The following is a 25,951-nucleotide window of genomic DNA, read 5'->3' on the forward strand; positions in this document are numbered from 1 at the left end:
TGCAGGACTGATAAAAAGCACAAGCTTCTGAGAGCCATTTTGCTCAGCTGTTTAAGGGCTCTCACATGCCTCTTTTTGAGTGAGTGCATGCAGCATGTTTACCAGTTGACAAGAGCAGGAATAATCTTTGGCCAGACCAGGACTGCTATTAGTTCTATATCACTGTAGGACACCCAGAGACTGTGTTAGTTTACTTGCTGTTGATTTGGAGAGCTAATAAGAGACACATCAGATTTCTACAGTGTTTCCTCTTGGGACAGTATGGCCTGGCTTCATTCATTCCTTGGCCTGTACAGGACAAGGGATCTACTTGTTTTTATTTTATTTCTGAGAAGTGAAGGTGTGAGCTGAGGCAGCAAGAACAAGATAGATAGACAGTTATTGGTAAGACATATTTTATTTATTTTTATAAAACATACCTGTAATTTACTGCTAACAATCAGGAAAGTCAGACTTGTAAGAGGACATACAAATATTCTGTAGCAACTGTCCAATGTCATTGTTAAGGTGAAAGGCATCACCCATTTACCAAATTCCTCCTCTACTGCTCTTGACAAGGCCTGTAATGTTTCTCTGTCCAAAACTCCAACTTGCTAAGCTCTACTTAGGCTTTTCTTCCTTCTATTCTTCTTTCAACAGGATTAGGAGTTTAAAAAGGTTTAACATGGTAGGATTTAGTCTGAGCCCTTAGTCTCCTGTTGTCTTTGGGCTCAAGGTCCTTTCCAATCAAGAAAAGAAGATGAAAAGGAGACACCATAATAGTCTATAATTCAGATTCAAAGTACAGTATCTAAAGAGTCAAGGGTAAACTTTAATTATAGTAGCTGATAGGTAACCCTGCTCTATCTTTCAGTATTGTGCATACCATTTGTGCTCCTTTCTTTTTATAGTAGTTTAAATAGTTGAAAGATAGGCATTGTTACTGCAAAGCATTCAAATAGCATAAAAATTAAACTGTATATGATCCTGATCCATTCCCCTTGTATTAATAGACAGACCCTCTGATGTTTCTTTTATAGATGTTGGCTGCAGGAGAAGGTAATGAGGCTTTAGAGGTCAGATCTGAAATGCCAGTTGCTGAAAATACAGAAGAAAAAGAGATGAAGAAAGACAGACCTATTTTAAGGCAAAACTTAATCCTAGGTGATCATGACAAAGATGAAGCTATGTTTAAGTCACAGCCTGGTCGCTGTCACAAGAAGCTTGTAAGTATTTGAAACAGAAGATATGTTCCTTAGAGGTGAATGTGACATGACAATTTGATGAGCAGAAAAGCTTTCTTTATTTGCAATTTCCCCCTCCTTTTTTAAAATATTTTTTTTTATTATTCTTTTTTCCTTCTTGCATGCATTGAATTTACTTGTTTGTAAAGCAATCTCAAAAGCAGATTTTAGGACTAGAGGAAGACAGCACTACATGGATTTGAAAGGGAATTTCAAAGTGGCCTTCAGCAGGATACTTCTGGCACCTAATTGTCCTCTGCACTTAAATATGTGCTGAGATCTGTCAGCACCTTTATTGTGCTGCATAAACAAACATAAAATCCTGAAAGTTCTAGAATTCCTTCATGACCTACTCTTTCTTTTTTTTGTAGACACAGCTAATTCCCTGGCCTAGGTATTTAAGATTGGACTTCTAATGTTAAGGCCCTGGTTCACTTGTCTAACTATGAGCCTTTATTGCCATTTTAGATGTTCTTGGACAGGTTAGATATCCTGGATATCTTTGGTGTCTGTGACACATCTTCCAGCACTGTGTGACTATGTCCCAGAGACAAATAAAGATTTAAATTTTTGGGGTGGGCAAAAATTGATCCTGTGTGACATTAGAGGATTTCTAGAGTGTCTTACTTGGCCTCCCTCTACTCTACGGAGGGGTGCAGTCATGATGTGTCATGTCTGCTTAGTCTAAGACTGTGGGTGTCTCAGACACCAAATGTCTTAATAGGCAACCTTAAATGGATTCAGACACTCATGTTTAAGTGAATCAAACTTTCAAAAAGAAAAAGCATCACTTATAATAGGATTTTAGGTGCATTGTGCACATGGACATATTAAATGCAGATGTCTGAACATTAGGCTGAATCCCATGTGTGCTATTTCACATCTTGATTACAGCAGTGACTTCTGGCTTTGCAAAAGATCCCTCTGCTCAGCATTCCTTTCTAAATCCATTAAGAAATTGCTATTAAGACTTGTAATTCTTACTTTGCTTAATCCTGGGGCCTTTTTTACAGTACCTTTGAAACTGGCAAAATACTGGACCTCATGGGCAGTCCTTACAATCATGTTTCCTATGGTCCAGCATCCATTTAGAGTGTGGGTTTGTTTACCTTTTCAAAGCTTAGTCCAGTTCTGTATCTTCACTTGGCATGACCTCTGCATGTATGACTGATCTGGGGTATTGTCTTGAGTTTTGAGCTCTCCAGTAGAAGGATTTTGTTGAGTTATCATGCAAAGCCAAGGGAGACCACCAAGATTAAGGGGCTGTAGCACTTGATGTGTGAGGAGGACTGGAAAGGTTTGGTTTGTTCAGACTGAAGTGGGAAAGGGAAGAAACTGATTATTGCTGTCTACTAGTATCTAGTGGGAGCGTAAAAAGAAGAAGGAGCCATTATCTTCTTACAGGTGCACAACGGGGAACAAGTTGCAAGAAGGGAAATTCCAATTAGTTACTGAGGTGGGAGGGTGAGTGTGGAAAATTACTGTGACAGAGGGTAAATATTAGAACAGTTAATCCAGAGAAATTTTTTGAATAGTCCCTGAGATGGAAGTTTGCCCTACTTGGAACAAGAGAGTAGGAAGACTTCCAGAAAACCTTCCCAACTTTAGTTTTTCTCTGGTTCTATGACAACGTCCACATGTAGATGCCTATATTTAGGTATTTTAATCTTGAGCAGAATCTTCCGAAATAGTTCTCATGCAATTGTCAATATTACTGAGTTATTTTTAACAATATCTGAAAATAAATATTTTAATCCCCTTATGCTGTTTCAACAAGCTGTTCTCCAGTATAGGCTTGTGACTTGCACCACACTGAGTCCAGTGGAAAGACAAATGGTGCAAAAGTAGATGTTTTTGTCCAAAAAACCCCTTGACTGAAACCCTGGTTCCCAGCCACACCTTTGATAACGCAGGTTGGAATTTCAAACCAGTCCTCAAACCAGATGTGTTTCTTCCTCCCATTTCTGTGGTGATCATTTACCATGACTGAGCAGGGTCTCTAGATGTGGAGAGCTGGAAATCATCACCAAAACATACCCAGTGCATTTTGATATTAGCCCCCAGCCCTCTTTCTCCCAATGTATTTTCTATGACCCACCCCATGATGGTTTCATCTCATGGCAGATTATCTCTTGCTTCTGGGAGAACATCAGAATTGTTCCCACCCATCTCATAGAAAATGGGAACTTTCCAGTAGCTGATCTAAAGGAGTAATGGCCCAACTTCCTTCCTTTTGAAAAGTGTCCTTGTAGGGGAGTTTTTATCAGACATGTCAACTTAGCTAAAATGGAATAGGTTTTCATTCTGACAGTCTCTCTCACAGAATTTCTTCTGAATTCTGTGATCCTAGCTATATTAAATTATGTGTCTGAGCTGAAGGAGTCAAAATCATCCACTTGGCAGCAGCTGCCATCTGCTATCTCCTTTAGTGTAGTATTTACTTCTTAAAGAATGCCATTGCTGCTTCCACAGCCATGTGAAGAATATTATGCCATTTTGTGACCTACTTTGGCTCTGCTGTGCTTAAAGGGAACACTGTCACAGTCCATGGTAGTGCAGTATTATACCTATTGAGGAGAGGAAAAGTCTTTTCATAACAGGTGTCATATCTTCTATAAGAATAAAAATCTCCTCTTATGCAGAATAACCCTATGTATTTATATTTTCCTTCTAAGCCTGTGACTATATGGAAGAAGAAAATAAATTTGGTTTAGTTCCTAGATCTTACCTCCCTAAGACTGCAAAATCTGCACAGGTTGGATGCTAAGCACAATCTGTGATTTTACATTTCAGAAATAATGTTTTCAGACCCTTCCCAAGGTTCATTGTCCTCTTTATGTGCAGGGAATTGCAAAGGTATGGACATCTCTGTATAGAAACTTTTGGGAACAAGTCCTAGATTGCATTAAAACTTTGTACAAGAAATGTTGAGTGGAACCCACTTTTCAGAAGTCTATTCTGCAGAGTTTAAACTACATTACTGAGCTTGCTAACAGATGCCTGTACACTATCTGCATTAAGAATTCCAACACCTACCTCCAGGTAATTGTGAGATCCTGGTTGTAGTCTTATGCTGTCTTAAACATACTTTCAGATAATAATTTAACAGCAGAAGCAGCTATTTATCAATCATGAAGGTGCTTTAAGAGGCATAGTCCACCTGCACACTCACTCCCCTACATCACAGCTCTCACTTTGTCCTACAAATGTTGGTATTTCATATTAATTAAAATAAAAATTAAAAAAGAAGGTTTAGAGCATGATCCAAGCAGTGTGAGCTGCTCCAATGTATAGTTCTACCATTAGTCAAATACAGTTTGGAAAAAACATGGCAGTTTGTTTCATATCATGGCTACTAGTGGTAGTACTAGCTCTGCTGCAACTGAGGAGTCTTCAAACAATCTGCTCTCTAATCACAAAAGAGGTTAAAGATGCTAAGTCAAAGAGAAAAAAGCATATTGGGGAGAAACGTTTTGGCAGGACATAACCAGTTCTAGAAAAACTTTAATGGATTATTTCTGGTCTGGAAGGGACGACTTCTGAGGAGCGACTGAGGTCACTTGGATTGTTCAGCTTGGAGGAGGCTGAGGGGTGACCTCATTGAAGTCTATGGCTTCCTCACGAGGGGAAGAGCTGGGGCAGGTCCTGATCTCTTCAGTCCTGTGACCAGTGACAGGACTCGGGGAAATGGCAGGAAGCTGAATCAGGGGAGGTTTAGGTTGGATACCAGGAAAAGGTTTTTGCCCCAGAGGGTGGTTGAGCACTGGAACAAGCTCCCCAGGAAGGTGGTCACTTGACCTGCCTGAGCTCAAGAAGCATTTGGATGATGCTCTCAGGCACATGGTGTGATTCTTGGGGTGTCCTACACAGGGACAGGCGTTGGACTTGATGATCCTGATGGGTCCCTTCCCACTCAGCAGATTCTTTGATTCTGTGATTCTTTACTTCAGCTAAAGATAGATAAGCAGCAATAACCAGTTCAGTGTTGGTGAATACTCTTAATCTTTCTGAAAACACTAACTCTGAATGCTTCTGAACAGACCTGAATTTCAATGAGAAGACTTGAGGACTTTAGTCAGGCTGCTGCACGAAGTTTCTAGATTTCTCTCCTCTGAGATACCAAACATTGTAGAAAGGAATGAAAGGACAAGTTTGACTGGTGACTGAGTTGTGGTTAGAATAGTCTGACTAAGTCTTTTAGATTCTTAAAAAATACAATAGAAAAATGAACATTTTAGTGCTGTATTATAAATTAATTCTGGATGTCTATTCTATGACAGTTCCATCAGCTAAGTTTGCTTAGCTTTTCAAGTCATTAAAATATGAGAGAGACAAAAAGAAATAATTACTATTAAACCCCTGAGGCCAAGGATATCAGTTTAATTTCCTGAATAACAGTTTTATAGAATATGTTCATAAAAATAATTTTATTGTAGAGTTTGAAGTCACAATATGACATCTTTCTATAAATAACCTTCTCACAAAAAGAAAATGAAGCAGATCCAGTTGTACTGAAAGGGGACTTTAAGGTTCTGTGCATTATGATGTGGTCAGTGAGGAGCTCCCTGTCAGCTGGTAGTTCTCCCTGATACTGGAGTCTTTGTTCTTCCTGGTTTTCTCTCCCTCAGTTTCACCTCTTCTTTGCAGTTCATGTTTTACAATTGTCTATTTCATCTTTAAAATGTGTCTCTGTGTGGGTATTAATGTGTCATCAACTGAATATTTTATGATAATTCAGTGTGTCTCATAAGAGGCAGGTGTTGGCCTGTCTGTTCTTCAGTGTACTTCAAGGAAAGCAAGTTTGGATTCTGTAACTTCTAGTGGAAAGAATATGTAGTTCCATTCCTAGTTTTAGGCAGTTCTATAGTAGTATTGATCTTGATAAGCTTAATAGGGCTGGGAAAAGTGATAATTTTGATTAACAAATTAACTTTTCTTAATATTAAATATTCACAATTTATTAATAAGCAGCAATTCATAGTTCAATAGCCAATAACTGATTCAAACTTATTATCAGTGTTCTTTTTGTATGTCCTTTTTTATCAGTCACTGAAAAGTTGGAATTCTTTTTTTTCTTTGTTCCCCTGTTAATAATTCTGTACTTCTTATATAATGGCATTATTGCTGTTGTTAAATATTTTAGAAAGGAAACAACTTCTTGAAAAACATTACTTGTTTTGATGAAATATCCTTTGCCTTCAAAGGCAGACACATGGTACTGTTGTGTTGCTTTGTGTTCTTTCAGCAAGGTAAGGGTTCAGAGAGGCTGGACCTGGGAGCACTGGTTGACAACCAGTTGAACATGATCCAGCAGTGTGGCCGGAAGGCCAATGGCATCCTGGCTTGTATCAGGAACAGTGTGGCCAGCAGGAATAGGGATGTGATTCTCCCCCTGTACACAGCACTGGTGAGACCTCACCTTGAGTCTTCTATACAGTTCTGGGCCCCTCACTTCAAGAAGGATCTTGAGGTGCTGGAGCAGGTCCAGAGGAGAGCAACGAGGCTGGTGAAGGGACTAGAGGGAAAGACTTACAGGGGTAGGCTGGGGGAGCTGGGGTTGTTTAGCCTGGAGAAGAGGAGACTCAGGGGGGACCTTATCACCCTTTTCAACTACCTGAAGGGAGGTTCTAGTCAGGTGGGGGTTGGGCTCTTTTCTCAGGCAGCCAGCAACAAGACAAGAGGGCCTGGCCTGAAGCTGCTCCAGGGGAGGTCTTGGTTGGATATTAGGAAGTACTTCCTCACAGAGAGGGTGATTAGACATTGGAATAGACTTCCTACGGAAGTGATGGAGGCACCATCCCTGGATGTGTTCAAGGAAAGGCTGGATGTGGCACTTAGTGTCATGGTCTGGCTGATGTGGTGGTGTTGGTCACAGGCTGGACTTGATGATCTCAGAGTTCTTTTCCAGCCTCAATAATTTTGTGATTCTAATGTGTATTTTAAAAGGCATATTTATCTTACCCTGGACATAATTTTTTGATTGCCATTTATTCATATACCCTTGTTACATTATCTTCTGTTGTTTTTCTGTCCAAAGAGGCAGATACTGCTGTCCTATGAATTGTCAGTGGAGTCCATTAATGATCCTCTTCGAAGACACAGGTTAATGAGTGCAGCCACTGTTATTACCGATAATATGCGTAAGTCATTCCTTACTGTTTTTCCGGTGGTAATTGTGTAACTTCACCCAAGAGATCAAAATGTCACAGTCAGCATTATCTTGAAAGTCACCAGGGGAAATTATGCTGCAATCAAATGTAAATTTCAGTAAAATAAATATTCTTGTATCTCACATAGCTGTTACTGTAACTTGCAATTACCAAGGGTAAATCATGCCTGACCAGCCCTGTAGAATAAAAAGACTAGGGTTTGTAGATGAGGAAGGAGCAATGTTTTCACTTACCTTGACTTCAGCAAGGCATTCAACACTGTTTTCCCACAGTATTTTTTCATCCAAATAATGGTTTTAGGGTCTACCATAGGTGGGCAACTAGCTGGACCAAAAAATGGTTGGACATTTAGGCTCCAAGTGCCTGGTGAACAGGTCATATTCTACCTGGAGGCAGGTAGCAAGTGGAGTAGCACAGAGGTGCATCCTAGGACATATCTTGTCCTAAGTGATCTGGAGGAGGCAACAGAAGGCTTTCACTTGAATTTGACAGATGACACCACCAAACAAGGGGGGAACCATTTGATACACTGGAGGTAAGGGCTGCCATCTGGAGGGACTTAGGCTGGAGGAATGGGCCAACAGGAACCTAAGGAAAATTCAGCCAGAACAAATGTAAACTTGTGCATATTTTCAAGAGTCTCTGGCAGCATCACGGGTTGGGAGCTGGCTGGGAAGCAGCTCTGCAGGAAAGGCCCTGTGGGTCCTCATGGGCAGTGAGCTGAGCATGAGTGGCAGCATTGGCCAACGGTATCCTGAACTATATTGCAATTAGTATAGCCAGGAGAAAACTGATTTTCACCCTTTATTGGGCAATTGCTCATCCACATACTATGCCTAGTTCGCTCTTCAACTGTCCCAGTACAAGAAATGAATTGAGTTCAGCAGAGGGCCACCAAGTCAGTGCCACCAGTGCTGTGCTACTTCAACCTGGAGAGAGGGTTTGGAGGGGAAGTTAGTACCAGCCTTCCAGTCTGTAGGAAGACATCCCAAAGAGGATGGAGCCAGGCTCTTCACCGTGGTTCATAGTAGGAAGATGAGACAACAGAAATAAGTTGAAAGAAAATAGCTTCAAACTGTGTGTCAGGAGAAGCTTTCACCATGAGGACGGTCAGACAGAGGATCTGTCTGTTATGCAGTCTCTGATCTCATGGCTGACCCTGCTTTGAGGAGGCAGTTGCACTAGAGATCTCCTGAAGTCCCTTCCAACTTGACTATCTTATAACCCTATCCTTGACTATGGACACCAAGAAATGGGGAACACTCTTCCTTTTATCCTGGTCTGTTTTTCAACCTGTGCTGCATCTCTACCTGCAGATTTAACTCACAGAAGACAAGTTGTCAGTTTTCCATAGATAGTTTTTTGTCCTTAATGCAGGTCCTTTATCATCCTTCAATAATATAATAAATGTATGAAGAGATTGGTAATATCACCTGTTTCTGTAATTATGACATTTGTTGATGGTCTGTGTTTATTTTATGTAGAATGAGCGAAATAATGTTTTCCAATCATGCTGTTCTGCTCTTAGGAAATTGATTTTTCTTTTGAATATTTTCTGTGACTGATTGTCTTTTTCTTCACGCTATGAAATTCCACCCAAGATGATTTGTATGTCGCTTTCCCTCTTGTCATTAGAACTGCAGGAGTCAAAACTGAAATGCCCCGCATTCTGCAAACGTTTTGCTCAAAAGTATCTGATTTGGAATTGTTGTCCATTCTGGCTAACAGTCAAAGAGAAGGTGAAACGGGTAATTTTGGATCCATTTGCTGATCTCTTAATCACGATTTGCATTATCGTGAACACTTTTTTCATGGCCCTGGAGTACCCTGATATGGAATCCCATTACCAAGACATGATTTTTTTTAGTGACAAGGTGAGTCAGGTTTATGTTAGAATGACTATGGAGTTATAACCCCAGATTTATACTGGGACAGTCCCATAAGAAGAAATACTTCTTCTGTAACTTCTTTTCTGAATTACTTTTTCCTCTTTCCAGGTCTTCACCCTGATTTTTACAGCAGAAATGATCTTGAAAATCATCGCCCTAGATCCTTACAACTATTTCCAGCAAAAGTGGAATATTTTTGACAGCATAGTTGTTATGATTGGTCTAATAAACTTTAACGCAAATCTGTCATATTTCAGGCTGGTAATTATTTCTCTGTTCTTTTCTAGAAATACGTGGGTTGTATATATTTGTAAAAGATTACAATGGAATACCCTCAAATTATTTTACTGATGAAACTGTTAAATCAATTCTCTTTATTAATAAATAGTAAGCTAACGAGAGTGCTTAATTAGAGTGAATGTTAAATTAATGTTAAAGAATATGTTCAATATATTTATTACACTGTGTATATTGGATACTACAAATCATCTGGCACAGTGGAGATTTGACCTTACAGAGAGTTCCCTGGTTCCCTGTTAGGTCTGTACAGTTCTACTGCTCAATGAGTTTTCAGATGTTCCAATAGGAAGAGATATTAGCTGAGTTTTCATGAGTTGAAGGATAGCAAAGGTTCCTTCACAGCTTTTCAGTTTGAGTTGAGATTTGTTAAATAATGTACCTTTTCTCAAGGCCTTGAGGTCTCCTCAATGTTTTCCTCCAGCTTAGGGAAAAGGAGGCAAAGCTCTGAGATATCTATGTATAATGTTACTTTTTTGCTTGCAATCTTGCTGTGTATTTAAAATACTAAATGCACTAATTACTTCTCGCATCCTTCATAGCTTTTTTAGAGTCATTACATCTAGAAGTTCAGTTGAATTCTGTTTCATCTTGTGTATCATGACTGAGAGATTTTAAGATGCTAATTAGACTAAAACTGTCCTTTTTACTCATGAGGGTGCACAGAATAGACCCCACCTGGCTTTTCAGCTCCCATTTGAAGTTTGCTGGGTGAGAGGTAGAAAAAAATCTGTCTTCAGTTTCTGTGTGATTACATTTGATTTAGCCCAAAGTACAGTAATTCCATAAGCCTTGTCTAAGTGTCCATAAGCCACTTTGTTATTACTAGTATTGTTATTAATACTAATATACTTGCACATACTCATATCTAACTTAGCAGTTCCTAACTGCTAACTCCTTTGGCAGTTCTCTGTTCTCAGTAGTATTAACCATCTGAGGTTAAGCACACTGCTTTTGGATCAGAACAATTAAAAACCTTTATTTGGGGGGAAAACTTGTGATGGTGTGACTGAAGTCACATGATGAATACAGGCTCTGGTTTTTATGTGTGCTGTCCTCTCTGTGCATTGTTTGCCACTCACATTGTTCTCTTGTGTTTTACAGCTCAGGATCTTCAAATTGGCAAAGTCCTGGCCGGCCTTAAATACTCTTATGAAAATAATTCTGAACTCAGTTGGTGCTCTGGGTAACCTCACTCTGGTTTTGATTATCACTGTATTTATTTTTGCTGTAGTAGGAAAGCAGGTTTTGGGCAAATATTATGACGTAAATTACCGTAAAATAAGCACAAACCCGAATTTACGCTGGCACATGAAGGATTTTTGTCATTCATTCCTGATTATATTCCGAATATTATGTGGAGAATGGATTGAAACCATGTGGGAATGTATGGAAGTGGCTGAAAAAGAACTGTGTCTACCCATTTTCTTGTTAGTCCTGGTGATAGGAAACCTGGTGGTGAGTTTCAAGCTATTTTTGAGTCCCTACTGAATGCATCCAGTTACATTGACATATTTTTTTCGAGGGAAACCTTTTCATTTGAAGAGTTTTCACACTATTCTCTTTTCTGGATGTTCTGTACCTAATAATTTTTTTTCTTCTCTCCTCATTCTCTTTCTCACACAAGAGGTAGAGCTGCTATGTGAAACATACAGTATTATTCCTTCTACCCAGAGTACAGAAGTGCAGTATTTTTGAAAGTTTAGTGTCTGATTTCTTTGTCTTTTGTGTTGCTAGGATCAAATAACCAAACTTTTGAGTGCTTGTAATGCTTACCAACTTATCCTTATATTTCCAAAAGTTTACAGTACCCAGATTTTATGGTTTGTGTGAGATATACTAGTTCTAATGTATATACAGTGGAAAATGGAATCTTTTTTGTTTGCAAGGTTTGTTGGTCTATACCAGAATCTTTCTGATGGTGATTTTATCACAACTTATCTTTGCCTGCTGTTTTTCAACATATCTTCCTCTTCATACATTATGAACAACAGCACATGTGAAAATATATTTAATATACCCAAACCCTCACTCCCTTTCTTTTCCTCCTGCCTTTCCTTCCAGAAGGAACCGCATCACACTTTATTAACATTCAAGTAGAATAGTAAATAATTTTGTTGCAGTGGTTGATGAAAGTGAGTTATGTGGTGTGGTTTTTTTTTTTCAATCTCAGGAGGATTTTCTGAAATGCCTTTTCCAAGAGCAGTAAAGTCTCCAACTTACTTTAATTTTTTTAAGGTGCTCAACCTCTTCATTGCCTTGCTGCTGAGTTCATTTGGTACTGACTCCTCAGTGGGACAAGTGGAAACAGGACAAATGACTAAATGTCAGATTGCAATTGCACAGATTCACAAGGGCCTGCAGTCTGTGAAAGACAGAATTTGTGATGGCTGTGGCAAAATAATGAAACGAAGCCTCAGAACAACAGCCAAAAAGAAGGCTTCAGTGAGATTTTCTGCCAAAGACAAAGATGAAAACAGCTATGCCATGACAGATGTCAGAAAGGATATAGACAACTGTTGCTTTGACACTGGGTATGACAATAGTGAAGAGAGTTCCTCAATAACAAAGAAAAATGGAGAATTTGTAACCAGTCATAAAGCCTGTGTTCCCATTGAAGTAGCAGAGAGTTACACCAATGTAGGTGATGATGGACACAGTGTATGCACAGAAACAGAATACAGAAAACAGGTAAGGAATATTAATATTTGAAAAATTATTGTAACTTGCATCTGTAATATAATCTCCAAGACTCAACAGTAAATGTAGCCCTTCTGTCATTTCTGCCATTTTACTTGGTTCTTCTAGTAGCTTCAAAATGCAAGAGCTACCACATCACCTTAGTTATTCAATAAGAGATATTGAAAATCCACTTTTTCATCATTCTCCTTATTTAGAGCCATAATTCTGCTCCTGTCTGTTTTGTTTCCATTTATTGCTGTCAGTTACTAAATGAAGTCTGATCAAGACAGACATTCTCTCTTTTTGACTGCTTTGCCTTAGCGATGGCACCTGGAATTTTTGAAAGGCAGGCAGGCCTCTTTTGTTGCTTATATGTCACTTCTCAGTTGCATGGAATCCAAAGGCAATATAAACAAAAGCTTCACCTTAAAAAAATAATTTATTAATATTTTTTTAAATTCTCTTCTCCTCCTCCTGTTGGCTTGTACAACAGAAGAATGGGCTGGTTTGTAGGCTCTTCACATAAAGCCTCTAACAAAAAGGACCTTACTATTTTAATCTAATTTTTGTTATTAATTTCTGTGTATTTCCCCAGATACCACATTCAAGTAGGAATGAGATTTTCTAAGATGTTGCAACTGTGCTTTTTTTCTTCACAGGTAAAAGTTATGGTGTAAGCACGTGGCAACATGAGGTTTACCTCATCTAAAAAACACATTCAAATGTGTCAGCAGCAAGCTCAGGTGGAACACCAGGCTTTGATGACTATACTGTACCTAGATGAGCATTTTAAATATTGTATTTTATGAATGTCTGTTGTGTTATGATGGTGACATCACCCTATTTTAAATCTATCAGAATAGGTATTTAGGCTCAAAATGCATTTACCTAGGCTTATGCTATGACAGAAATGTCAAGTGCTATCTATAGGTGGATTAACATATGGTCAGTGTCTAGGTGGACTGGTTGGATGTGTTTTCTGTGGTTTTGGCCACAAGAGAAGGCATCATCAGTGATATATCTTTGGACAAGTTCTTAAAGAAGCAGAAATTACTGAACACCTTAGAAACACCTGTGGCTAATTGAAATCTGTTGTCTGTAAACATTTGGCGTCAGAAATTATTTCCCTGCTGCAGTGGAATCTGGCATTGCTTGGAATTTGTTTTGGCAAAAGAAGTGAGAGCTGATTTGGATCATTTTGCTCTTCTGCCTGTAACTAGAAACATCAGACTGTTGGGGTCCAGCTGCAAAGGCTGCTACTAAGCCAGTTCCTCAGAACTTCATGAATTTGATGCAGTAATCCATCAGGGGGCTAAATGTAGATCCTGAGGAATGATACATTTCCACAGTCTAACCACAAGACCAGAGTGCTTAAAATTGAGGAAGAAACTGTTCTTTTAACACGCCTTTTAGGGACTGCATTTAATTATTTGTAAAAAGACAAATGTGCTAAAACTTGTGGATACTTTAGATTCTATTAAGGAATTTTGACTTTAAAGAGTGACTGTGAGGAAGAAAAACGTGGAAAATCAGCTGGTTTGCATTATTTTATGCAGAGAGATAAATTAAGACACAGAGAGCATTGCCGGAGTTCAAGCGTCCTCAGTCAGATTTCTGGGACTTCTGAAACTACAAGTGGTTTTTCAGAAACACATGAAAAGAAAGAGCAAAAAGTGGTAATTATCATTTTCATTATCCTGTGGAATGTGCATGAAATCACAGAATCACAGAATTGCTGGAGTTGGAAGGGACCTCTAGAGATCATCTAGTCCAACTTTCCCACTGAAGTAGGAAAACCTAGAGCACATCACTCAGGGCTGCATCCGGGTGGGTTTTGAGTATATCCAGAGAAGGGGACTCCACAACCTCCCTGGGCAGCCTGTCCCAGGGTTCTGTCACCCTCACTTATCAATAAGTTTTTCCTCATAGTTAAATGGAACTTCCTATTTTCCAAGTTGTACCCATTGCCCCTTGTTCTGACACTGGGAACTACTGAGAAGAGCCTGTCTCCATCTTCCTTGCACCCACCCCTTAGATACTTATATACATTGGTAAGGTCTCCCCTCAGCCTTCTCTTCTCCAGGCTAAAGAGTCCCAGCTCTCTCAGCCTTTCCTCGTTAGAGAGATGCTCCAATCCCCCTATCGTCTTCGTTGCTCTCCTCTGGACTCTCTCCAGTAGTTCCCTGTCTCTCTTGAACTGTTGTATTGATCCCTGGGGGACACCACTGGTTACAGGCCTCCAACATGACCCTGATCCATTGATCATTACCCTCTGAGATCTGTCACACAGCCAGGTCTCAATCCACCTCACTGTCCACTCATCAAGCCCACTCTTCCTGATTTTCATAATGAGGATGTTATGGGAGACAGCATCAAAAGCCTAGCTGAAGTCAAGGTAGATAACATCCACTGCTCTCCCCTCATCTAGCCAGCCAGCAATGATGTATTAGAAGGCAATCAGGTTGGTCAAGCATGATTTCCCTTGGGTGAATCCATTGTTGCAACGGTTCTCTCAGTCAGCAATGACAGCACAAGCTGGGGTTTTTCCAGGGAGTAGCAAATATAATCCCTGTAAAGATGATAGAATCATAGATTGTCTTGGGTCGGAAGGGGCCTCTAAAGGTTACCTAGTCCAACCCCCCTACAATAAACAGGGACATCTCCAACTAGAATGTTCAGAGCCCTGTCAAGCCTGAATGATACAAGCCTGAATGAATGGTACATCTCTCTAGAGATAATAATAGTTTAAAGCATAGAGTGTAACTTATTATTTTGTACAACATAAGTAAATAGAAATTAACTAAACCCCACACTTAACTCCTTCTGGCTTCTCATTCTTATCCCTGTTCTCATGTCTTCCATTTCTGTGTCATACAAAGCACTTACACTTTATGACTGATAGATTGCTTTAATCCTTTTTCTTTATACTTGTTTTCTTTATTGTCTTTAGTTTTATAAGTGTGTAGGTTACCTACCGATAACTACAATCCTTTGAGATGTGTAGACATTTCTTTCCTTCAAGCCTTTTGAGACTTGGCTTGTACCTCTGAAATTGAAAGGAAAATTGGATTGGCATGAAGAAATCAGAGTTTTCTCTAAACTAAAGTTGTAGCATACTATAACCTCTTTTAAATATTTCCCTCCCTGCAAGTCCAAAGTAGATGATTGCAAGAAAGCAAGACACTTGTTAAATTAAAGCCATGGAAACAAAGAGTAGGGATTAGCCTTTTATCTTCTATTATCTGTAATTTTATTTTGATAGTTCAGCAACATTAAGATAATTTGTATGCTGCAGATTTTTCTATTTTAGGGGGGGATGGAGTGACATTAATTATAATTAATTTTAAATCTGATTGCCTTCTTGATGAAAAATAAATAATTTCTTTTGCCCTTCTCCTGTGCAGAAATGTGATGCTGGTAGCTATTCTGATACCAGCACTGTGGATCCAATTGTTGTTCTGGAGATGTTTTCCCAGCCTAAAAAGTCACACACACCCAAGGACTGCTTTGGAGAAAGTAAGAATCTTTTATGTATTGCAGTGGCACAAAATTAATCCATATTCAAAGGTATCTGTCTGGAACATTTACAAATTGGCAGAAACTGTTTGCCTGAGACACTTGTTTATAAGCATAAAAACTCCACTAAATATATTAGAAGCCAGCACAGAACTGGAGCAGGGTTGGGATGCCTGCATGCTGGCCTTTAGTATCATATAAGGTGCCTGAAAGCATGCAAGACATCTGCATGAAGTTGGCAGAACTGTCACAGAAGCTGTAGAATATCCAGAGAGACCTAAAATGGTTCTAAACACCTGGGTTTAGGTAGCAAAATGCCATCTTTGGTGTGTGATTCAGTCTTCTATTGAGACATCAGACTGTAGGTATCTGCACACAAGCAAAGGCACCCAAAGCACTTCTGAAGGGGCAGCTGGAGATCAGTTAGGATATGCATGTTGGTGTCTGCTCTCTTAAATGATGCTTCAACTGACTTTGTTCAAGCTCCTAGCACTGTGGATGAATATCCAGTCAACGCAGCTGATGGAACTGAGAGAGCTGTACATCTCATCCCCATGTGGACACCTACATTTGGTTGCCTGAACTGCTCCTGAGACTCCCTTGAGTCCCAGGGTTTGATCTTCTGCCTTCACAAATTAATGAAAAAGTGTTTTTCTGGTGCAAAACAGTGACCAGAGAGTGTAATTGCAACATCTCTGCAGTGAAATCAAGTGAAAGAACCAGCAGAAACACTAATTTCCTAAACCACTAGTAAGGCAATATTTCTTTTCAAAACAAAAGGAATACATGCAGAAAGTAAAATAAGCAAGTTTTTTAGATAGAAATAATGTTTTTAGGTTAAATCCTTGCAGAAGTGCTTGTGGGCACAAAAGCTTCTTTGCTTTTTCTGGGTGCAAGTTGCTCTATTAAAAGAGCTCATTTTGGCCTAGAAATTCTGTATTTTCCTGTAGCTTTAGATCTTTTCAGCCACAACAATATGTTCTTTGTGCAGTCTGTACAAGCTCATTTAAAGATGTTTTATGCTTTTTAGGTTCCACGTCTCCACATTTTCCATGGCACCAATGTGCTCTTCTTTCTCTTTTCAGGTTGTGTTGAATGTTGCTCGTGTTGCGCAGTGGATGTCACTAAGTTTCCAGGCAAAACTTGGTGGAAATTTAGAAAAACCTGCTACAAAATTGTTAAACATAGCTGGTTTGAAAATTTTATAATTTTTATGATTGTATTGAGCAGCGCAGCACTGGTAAATTTCATTTAACTTCTCATTTTTTTATATTTAATGTATCTCTTCTGCTCTCACATTCCTTTCTCCAGGGAGAGACGAGAGTATAAGGAACGTATTCTATGACTTCTAAGGCTGTCCCCCACTTGGATAAGTTATTTAAATTTATAGAATCATAGTCTTCTTCATGAAGTTTTTATTTATGAAATGTGGTTCTTCACACTCGTGTGTGTTTTCAGGGTCTGAAATGACTTAGGAAAGTTTAACAAAATAAAAGTACTTCTGAGTACAGGGGAGCAAATCAGGTCTGCATAAAACTTCAGTGATGGTTATCCATAACTTAATGTGAAATGGTTATAATAAGATAAACTGGGTATTCTTGTACAAGTTTAAAATAGTTGTTCATAAAGCTACTGTTTTAAAACTGGATTTTGAAATTCCAGGCATTTGAAGATATTCACCTGCAGGAGAGAAAAAAAGTTAAAATGCTCCTAGAATATGCTGATAAAGTATTTACCTACATCTTTTTCTTGGAGATGCTTCTAAAATGGGTAGCTTATGGTTTGCACAGTTATTTCACAAACGCCTGGTGTTGGCTTGACTTCATCATTGTATGTGTAAGTATTATATATATATATATATATATATAAAAAATATATATTCAGCTTGTCTTACATTTTGAATACTTACAGTTTTTATATAGAGAACTACATGTAAAATCTGATTGTGAATAAACAAAAGTGCAAAAGACAGTTTCCAAAAGCTGAAAAACTTGCAATCAAGAGAGACTTTAGGACAAATTTAAATGCAAATTGTGGGCAATGTAGGCTTAAGAACATTTTATTAGGTATCCCTGTTATTGAGGACCATGGTGTTTATAAAAACTTTTTCAAGTGCAGAGAGAGAGTGCAATTAGTGATCAGAAATAAAACTGAAATAAAATTAATTAAGATGACAGAAAAATCTGAAGCTACTGGGAATCAGAGAAAAAAATAGAGTTGCTTCCTGGTCTTCTAGTGTATGAAATTCAGAGGCTTGGGGCTGTTTAGTCTGGAGAAGAGAAGACTAAGAGGGGACCTTATTAATGTCTACAAATATCTGAAGGGTGAGTGTCAAGAATGGACCAGTCTCTTTTCAGTGGTGCCTGTGATAGGACGAGGGAAAACTGCACTAAGTGACAACACAGGAAATTCCACTTCAACGTGAGGCAAATCTTCTTTACTGTGAGGGTGACTGAGCCCTGGGACAGGCTGCCCAGAGAGGTTGTGGAGTCTCCTTCTCTGGAGACTTTCAAGACCTGTCTAGACACGTTCCTGTGTGACCTGCCCTGGGTGTTCCTGCTGGAGCAGGGGGGTTGGACTTGATCTTTAGAAGTCCCTTCCAACCCCTATAACTCTATGATTCTGTGAAATTACCATAGTTACCAATTTGCTTGTTAGACTAGCATCCCCCAAAAAACTGAATGAACTGTTTTTGAAGCAAAACATAAAAAATTGTTTCAAATTAGAATGAGAGAATTCAATTATTTTTGAAGTATTAGGAATGAAGTAAATTTACATTATGTTAACTTTGAAAGTGTATTTTCTTCGTTTGACTTACTGGTCAAAGATGCTGTAACATTCAGCCTATGACACAAGTTAAATCAGTTTTTGTCTATCATTTAATAATCTCAGTTTCAATTCAATAACCACAGCTGTCATTTGTTTCCTGGGGACTAAATACTGTTTCCAAAGAATCACCATGTTCCTCTGAGAGTGCCCTGAAATCCCTCAGGACTCTTAGAGCATTGAGGCCTCTACGAGCTTTGTCAAGATTTGAAGGGATAAAGGTAAGGATATTGGGGGGGTGTGTCCATATTTTGTAAAAGCTGCTTTTGAAGTTTCTGTGAAAATTACAACTTTGGTTGTAATTGCATCTCTGGTTTGGGACTTGGTTCAGATTACCTGGTTGCATCTTACGGTTGTTCATTTGAAATAATACCTATCACTTTCACAGAAATGTTACAAATACAAATGAAATATGGAAATTGAATGAGAATGTGCCACCACAAGGAATTATTGTGGATACTAATTTGAGCACCTGAACGTTTTTTCCACATTTCCAGCTTCGGTGCAATTTGCAGAACAAAATTTTTTTTTTTTTTACACTTGTACTGTTCTGAAACCCATTCTTTCATTCATCTTAGACAAGGAAGAATTTCATCCAGAATGTCTGACAAATTGTCCTGAAAAAAATGTATATTCTCAAAAAAAAAAAAAGGGAACCATTTTTACTTACTTGTCAATAGAAAAGTAGCCATATAGAGAGTTCGTACAGAAAGCACTGAATGTGAATTGTTCATTCTTTTCATGAATTTTATTTATTTAAGGTCGTTGTGGATGCAATCTTGGGAGCCATCCCCTCAATCTTGAATGTTTTGCTCGTCTGTGTTGTGTTCTGGCTCCTGTTTAACATTGCAGGAGTAAAATTCTTTGGGAAAACATTTTACAAATGCACCCTCACGGAAGGAGATGTCAGTAACATTAGTAACGTGACTGATTGTAATTCCTCTGGTGGAACGTGGACAAATAGTGATGTCAACTTTGACAATGTTGGGATGGGCTACTTGGCTCTTCTCCAAGTGGTGAGTTCTATCAAAACATGCTCAGTTTTGTTTTCTTCAAGGACACGTGTGGGGCACCACAATCCTTCTGGTTAATCTCACTGAAACTGGGGAACTTTTTTAGATTCCATAACAATTTATCTTAGATATAAGCGGCTCAGCTCCTCCTAAAAAAGCACTTCAGCACATGCAACCTTGTGTTAAAACTGAGGACTGTGCTTCATGGCTTTTCAATTTAGTTTTAATTTTGATTAACATTCTAAGCCTGAAATAACATGCATGTCACCAGATTTAGAGTCACTCTCATTTTCCTCAGTAAAGGTTAATTCAGAGGGGATGAAAAAGAAAAAGCATGCTGCGGTTTATTCATATTTCTGTATTTTATTAGGTAAATCATGAAGTATTGGGAGGCTAATTTATTGATCTCCCACAACAAAAGAGAGAAAGGCATTTTTTAAAGTGGATGTTACCCCTGTATCTTTTCTAGATGAAGTTCTTTGCCCTGGATCTTCCAAAGCGTTCTGTGATTCAGCAGAGCTGCTAAACACTGGAGGAAGGAATCATCTGTTTTCTTAGAATATGTTTGTTGTTGTTTTTTTTTTCTTTTAGGATTTATTTGCTAGTTAAGCTGACACTTTTTCTGCTTTTTACAAAAGCAGAATTCATAAAAAATTCAATTATCATCAAAACACATTTCACAGGATTTATGGCAATTTTTTTTTTCCTTCTCAAGAAATATATTTTTTTTTCTCTTCATTAAACTCCAGTGAATCAGACTTCCAAGCAGATCTTTGGAAGTGATGGACAATTTTTATAACACACTTTGAACATGTTTATATTAGCTCTACCTTATTCTTAAACTGATTTTTGGTTTAATGATCATAACTTTAATAACGAATTTTTCCAGGCAACTTTCAAAGGTTGGATGGATATTATGTATGCAGCAGTGGATTCACGTGGGGTATGTCACTAAAATGAAATTTTAGTTCTTTTCCCTGTCCTTCTTTTCTTCTCTATCATAAAATTCATTTTCCAGCTTTGTCTGCAATAGCAAGTCAAAAATACAAGCAGATGAATCCTTCAAGCTACGTAGTGAAACATGAATCCTTGAAGATTATCCAAATATCTGGAACTTAAACAAAAGAAAACTTGTCAAAATAGAGTGACACCTCACAAAACCTTCCTTGTCAAGAAGGCAGAGGGCAAGATGTTACAAGTTTTGGACAAGTCTGTTTTGGAAACAGAATTCAGAAGGTCTTGAAGGGGCTTTGCCTGTGAAGCAAATTTCCTTTTTAAATGTGTATGGTAGCTTTACAATGACGTGCATGCTTAGCAGCTATTTCTGGAGGTTTTCTTCCCTGTGTTTGACATCTTACTATTTCCTCCCGATTTCCATATGTTTCTCACTCTCTCAGTAGTACAGTGTGTTTAAACTTCTCTACATTTAATCAATTTGCGTATTTGTTTAAAAAGTGCTGTACTCTTGACTCTAGTGAAGTAGCTGCTTATTAAAAAGGTCATTCCTTATATCATAGTGAGGTGGCTTTTTAAAACTGCTTCTGGTCTTGGACTGCATTCAAGGGGATGGTGGTTCATTATTATGTTTAGTCTGAGGTGTTTTTCTAATCTAATTATTCAAAGTATCAGTTCTGCTTGGAACTGTTTAACTATGACTTAAGAATTTTCTAGAGCTGGATTTGACTATGTGTCTTTGTAAATATCTTTACAAACAGTAACAAGACAGAACAAGACAGCTCTACTTGTACATCTAAGTCAAGGTTTAAATGTGTAGAAATAATCTATTCCTCTTGACCACAAAAAGATTTGTTATTATAACTTGAAAATGATAAAGCTGAGATTATCTGATTTTTACTAGTATTATTTTTCTGGTTTGATTTATTTATTTATATATTTATTTTAACAGGTAAATCTACAGCCAAAGTTTGAAGCATGCTTAGTCATGTATATGTATTTTGTGATTTTCATTATTTTTGGATCTTTCTTCATGCTGAACCTTTTCATTGGAGTGGTTATCAGCAATTTTAACCAACAAAGGAAAAAGATAAGTACTGCATAAGCTCGTTCAGAGGCCCTTGTAATCCCAATTTGATTAAGTGAATGCTAGCTTGACATTAGATGTCTGACATTTTCAGATAACTCTTTGGAAGCAGTATGAAAATTTAAAATAATTATGAGATACCACGTTTTGAAAGTAGGAGCTCCCTTTTTCTCAAAGCTTATAGTCATTTACCTGTCAATTCTCTTTTCATGCAAAGTCCTTAATTTCTTCTAAGAGGACAAGGAGAAAGGAGTGGGTAGTTTAAGAAAGGAGAAGCCAAAAAAGGTGTCAAGCTTTAATGCTGGGCCAGCTTCACCACAGCTGAGGAAACTTGCTGGTGTTTATTGAGTTGACTGCTTAAACTTCAGCTGAACGACAGTTTTCTTTCCCTTTACTTAGGTGGAAAAGACCTATTTTTGACTGAGCAACAGAAGAAGTACTATAATGCCCTAAAAAAACTTGGATCCAAGAAACCTCAAAAACCCATCCCAAGACCATCGGTGAGACCATCTTCAGTAGAATGTGATAGAAGATATAAAAACTGTGACCATATTTAAACTCAGTAGCCTGGCATCTGGAAATAAACTTCATGTTAGACCCCATCATCTTCCTCAGTCCAGATAGTGTTTACATTTTACTCTCTTCTCCTTAATTCCATCTGATGCAATCTTTCTTTGTGGGTATTAATTTAAGGAAGTTTGCAGCCTATTTATCCCCTATTGTAATGTACAATCAATTTATAAATGTTCATATTAAGTATTTAGTATTCATAACATGATCTTCATTATTTAAGTTGCATGATACTCCTTCTGCAACCAGATTGGATTATTGCAGGTGAGAATGAATAGTGAGTTATACATGTCCCATGGCTGTTACTTACTTTGAAAAAATTTTATGCTTTATTTCTTATGGTTTCTTTCCAGGCCTGGCTTCACATAGTAACTATTCAGAGTTTTTCTTGCCTATGACATTTTAATTGGAGCTCTTTATCCTAAAATGTCTGCTTCAACAAGTATTTCTATTCAAAGAGTAATCACAATGTACGCAGAGTGTTTTTCTGCTGTATCATTTTGCTAAGGAAATGTGGTTGTGTGATACCTGAAAATACTTAGCCATGCACTGAGTTTTCTTGGAAGGTCTAAAGAAATCACCTAAAAAATGCTTCTAGTAGCTTATTGTTAAATTTATATTCTCTTAAATTCCCTTTCTAAGTACAAAATACTGGTCAATATTTTAATGTAGCCTGGGTCTTAGAAGTAGCATTAAGCAGTTGTTCTCTTTCTCTCCACAGAACATGTTCCAAGGATTCCTGTTTGACATAGTATCTCACCAAGCATTTGACATTACTGTTGTGATTCTCATCTGTCTAAACATGGTCTTTATGATGGCAGAAAACAACCAGAAAGATGTCAAGAATGTTCTTAATAACATCAACCTTTTTTTTGTGGTGGTATTTACTGGGGAATGTGTCATAAAAATACTAGCCCTGAGACATTACTTCTTCACCAGTGGCTGGAACATATTTGATTTAGCTGTTGTGGTCCTTTCACTACTTAGTAAGTATCAATTCTTGTTAAGTGTTTTACTAATACGAAGCCAAATTTCAGTATGAAGGAACCACTTACATATCTCTGATAAATAAATTCCAGATCCAATGTACCCTGCTAAACCATATGCTAAGTGATTCCACCTAAAATAATGTATTTTTGTTGTCCTTTATGTTTTTTTCAGAGGACTAAAAGGTAAATGGGTATTTTTCTTATTTTATTTTTTTTAAGTATGAGTTTTCTAGAGTATTAACAGAATAGAAATTTAATGTAGTAACATATTTTCTAAGTTACTGTATTAAAATGTTGTCTCAATATTTTTTATGCTTTTGATTTACATGTAATCACATTAACTGTTGTTATCATAGTAAAAGTAAAAAAGTTAGAAATATATTTTTGTGAAAAATGGGAAAAATTTATTTCATTTTCCAGGACTTTTTCTTAAGAAGGTGGATCCTTAGGGCTGATTTAGAAAGCTCAGGAAAATGTAATTGCTCAGCACCATTCTAAATCTGGGCCACTATATGTGACTGTGAAAAGCCATATTAAAACTGGCTTAGTTTTGCTTTTCAAGTAAGACTAGATGCTTACCATTTTCTCTGCAAAGGATCAGTTTTAGTTTCTTGTACAGTTTATTTGGTCCGTGCTCTTCCTCAGGCTCAGGTTATATCATATAATAAAGGATGGGAAAAAACACCTGATCTGGGTTCTCCACTTTGTCCCTAAGCACAGTACTCCTTTCCTCTCCTGTGCAACCCAGAAAAAATTACAACTTCTGAAGTCTTCTGTTTGTAATAATTCATAGTATTACTGTAGTGCTGAAGAAACTGATTACTCTGGTGGTAGGATGATAGAATGAGGTGTGAGGGAGAACAAATACTGAAAGACAGGTTTCCTTTATTTTCTTCTTGCTCTTCTCTGATCTCATTCAATACCAAACATTAATGAAAGCCTCACATTTAGCACGTGAGACCTGTAGAGGAGGAAGGAATCAGCCAGCAGCTGGGAGGAGCTGAAGGGATTTGAAAGGATTTTTATGTACTTGAGCAATGTGTAATTCCATCCCTTGAGTCAGAGCAATTTGGGAGAATGCAGTTTCCAAACTACACATCATCTTGATACCTTTTTAATATTTAAAGGTATTACAAATTGTCTTTCTATTCCTAAGCTCTTTTGTAAGCAATTGCAGTCTTGGTGCTGGTGCTTTTGTTGAAAGTGGTGCAATATGATCAAAGCTACTTTCGACACCTGAAACATAGAAGATAACAAAATGGACGTAAGGAGGGGATTTCACTGGTATGGATTGACAACATGTTTTGGTTTTGTGTTTGTTTTTTTTTTTCTAATCTTCTTCATTTCAAAGGTATTGGACTTGAAAGCTTCCGAACTTCCCTCTCTCCTACACTGCTGAGAATTTTTCGTTTGGCACGAATCGGCCGAATCCTGAGATTAATTAGGAAAGCCAGAGGAATCCGAACTCTCCTTTTTGCTTTACTGATGTCTCTTCCTGCCCTCTTCAACATTGGGCTTCTGCTCTTCCTGGTCATGTTCATTTATGCGATTGTAGGCATGACCAACTTTGCCTGTGTTGGCTGGGAAGGTGGGATAGATAACCTCTTCAACTTTCAAACCTTTGATAGTAGCATTCTCTGTCTCTTCCAAATTACGACATCAGCTGGCTGGGATGGTCTTTTGCTCCCTCTGTTAAAAGGATCTAATTCGTGTGCTCCCAACTTAAATTTAACAGATGAACAGAGAAATAATTGCACAAATAAGGGGGTTGGCATTTTGTATTTTGTAAGCTATGTCATTATATCATTTCTCATTGTTGTAAATATGTACATAGCTGTCATTTTAGAGAACTTCAGCGTTGCCACTGAAGAAAGCGCCGATCCTCTTTGTGAGGATGACTTTGACATGTTCTATGAGACCTGGGGAAAATTTGATCCTCAGGCAACCCAGTTTATTGAATATTCTGCTCTTTCAGACTTTGCAGATGCTCTGGCAGAGCCCTTACGTATTCCAAAGCCTAATAAAATTGAGCTCATATCCATGGACCTCCCTATGGTTAGTGGAGATAAGATCCACTGCTTGGATATCTTGCTCGCTCTCACTAAGAGGGTCTTGGGAGGATATGGAGATTTTGGTGGTCTCGAGTTACACATGGAAGAAAAATTTATGGCTGCCAATCCATCTAAAGTTTCTTACAAGCCAGTTACTACCACCCTGAAAAGAAAACAAGAGGAGGTGTCAGCCCTTATTATTCAAAAGGCCTTCAGGAAGTACTTGGTGCAGCGTTCTTTTAAAACTAAGTCTTTGTTGTACCGTCACAAGCGTTACAGCAGTTCTGTCTTGGAAGAAGAAAGTCTTGCACTGATGCTGAATGAAAATCATGGTAGGAAGCTAGATAAGTCACGGACCACATCTTCCATATCACTCCCTTTATTTTATGATGGTTTTGCTGAAACAGATAGTAATAATGAGAACACATAAGGTTGCCCCGGGCTGCAGCGCTTTTTCATTAAATCCATATCAGGTATTTCCAGGTGGAGAAAATATCTTCATCTCAGAGCATGACAATTTAGAATGCTGATGGCAGCCTTTCAGTATTGTGATTGTTCAGTTTTGCAAATGCACCTAAAAATAATTAAGATTTGAACAACTAAATCATAAGTATTAGAGGAAAATCAAATAATGGATTTTTTTTCCTCAGCTACTGGAGTAGATGAGTTGATTTTTACAGCTGT

The 25,951-nt window shown here is 38.1% G+C and overlaps 1 protein-coding gene across 1 annotated transcript in view; it reads left to right on the forward strand.

Moving 5' to 3' along the window:
• The window catches only part of LOC127380383 (sodium channel protein type 5 subunit alpha-like), a 36,330-nt gene extending 10,633 nt beyond the window's left edge, over positions 1 to 25,697 (forward strand). The window contains 16 exon segments of the mRNA XM_051609168.1: positions 1,020 to 1,205; positions 7,261 to 7,363; positions 9,029 to 9,267; positions 9,391 to 9,543; positions 10,684 to 11,037; positions 11,818 to 12,270; positions 15,666 to 15,777; positions 16,863 to 17,017; positions 17,440 to 17,664; positions 18,750 to 18,824; positions 19,365 to 19,619; positions 20,506 to 20,559; positions 21,523 to 21,664; positions 22,057 to 22,157; positions 22,949 to 23,213; positions 24,568 to 25,697. Coding sequence (XP_051465128.1) covers positions 1,020 to 1,205; positions 7,261 to 7,363; positions 9,029 to 9,267; positions 9,391 to 9,543; positions 10,684 to 11,037; positions 11,818 to 12,270; positions 15,666 to 15,777; positions 16,863 to 17,017; positions 17,440 to 17,664; positions 18,750 to 18,824; positions 19,365 to 19,619; positions 20,506 to 20,559; positions 21,523 to 21,664; positions 22,057 to 22,157; positions 22,949 to 23,213; positions 24,568 to 25,697 — 4,002 coding nt within the window.
• The last annotated feature ends 254 nt before the right edge of the window (positions 25,698 to 25,951 follow it).

Source organism: Apus apus, chromosome 2 (assembly GCF_020740795.1).
Source record: "Apus apus isolate bApuApu2 chromosome 2, bApuApu2.pri.cur, whole genome shotgun sequence".
Lineage (NCBI taxonomy): Eukaryota > Metazoa > Chordata > Aves > Apodiformes > Apodidae > Apus > Apus apus.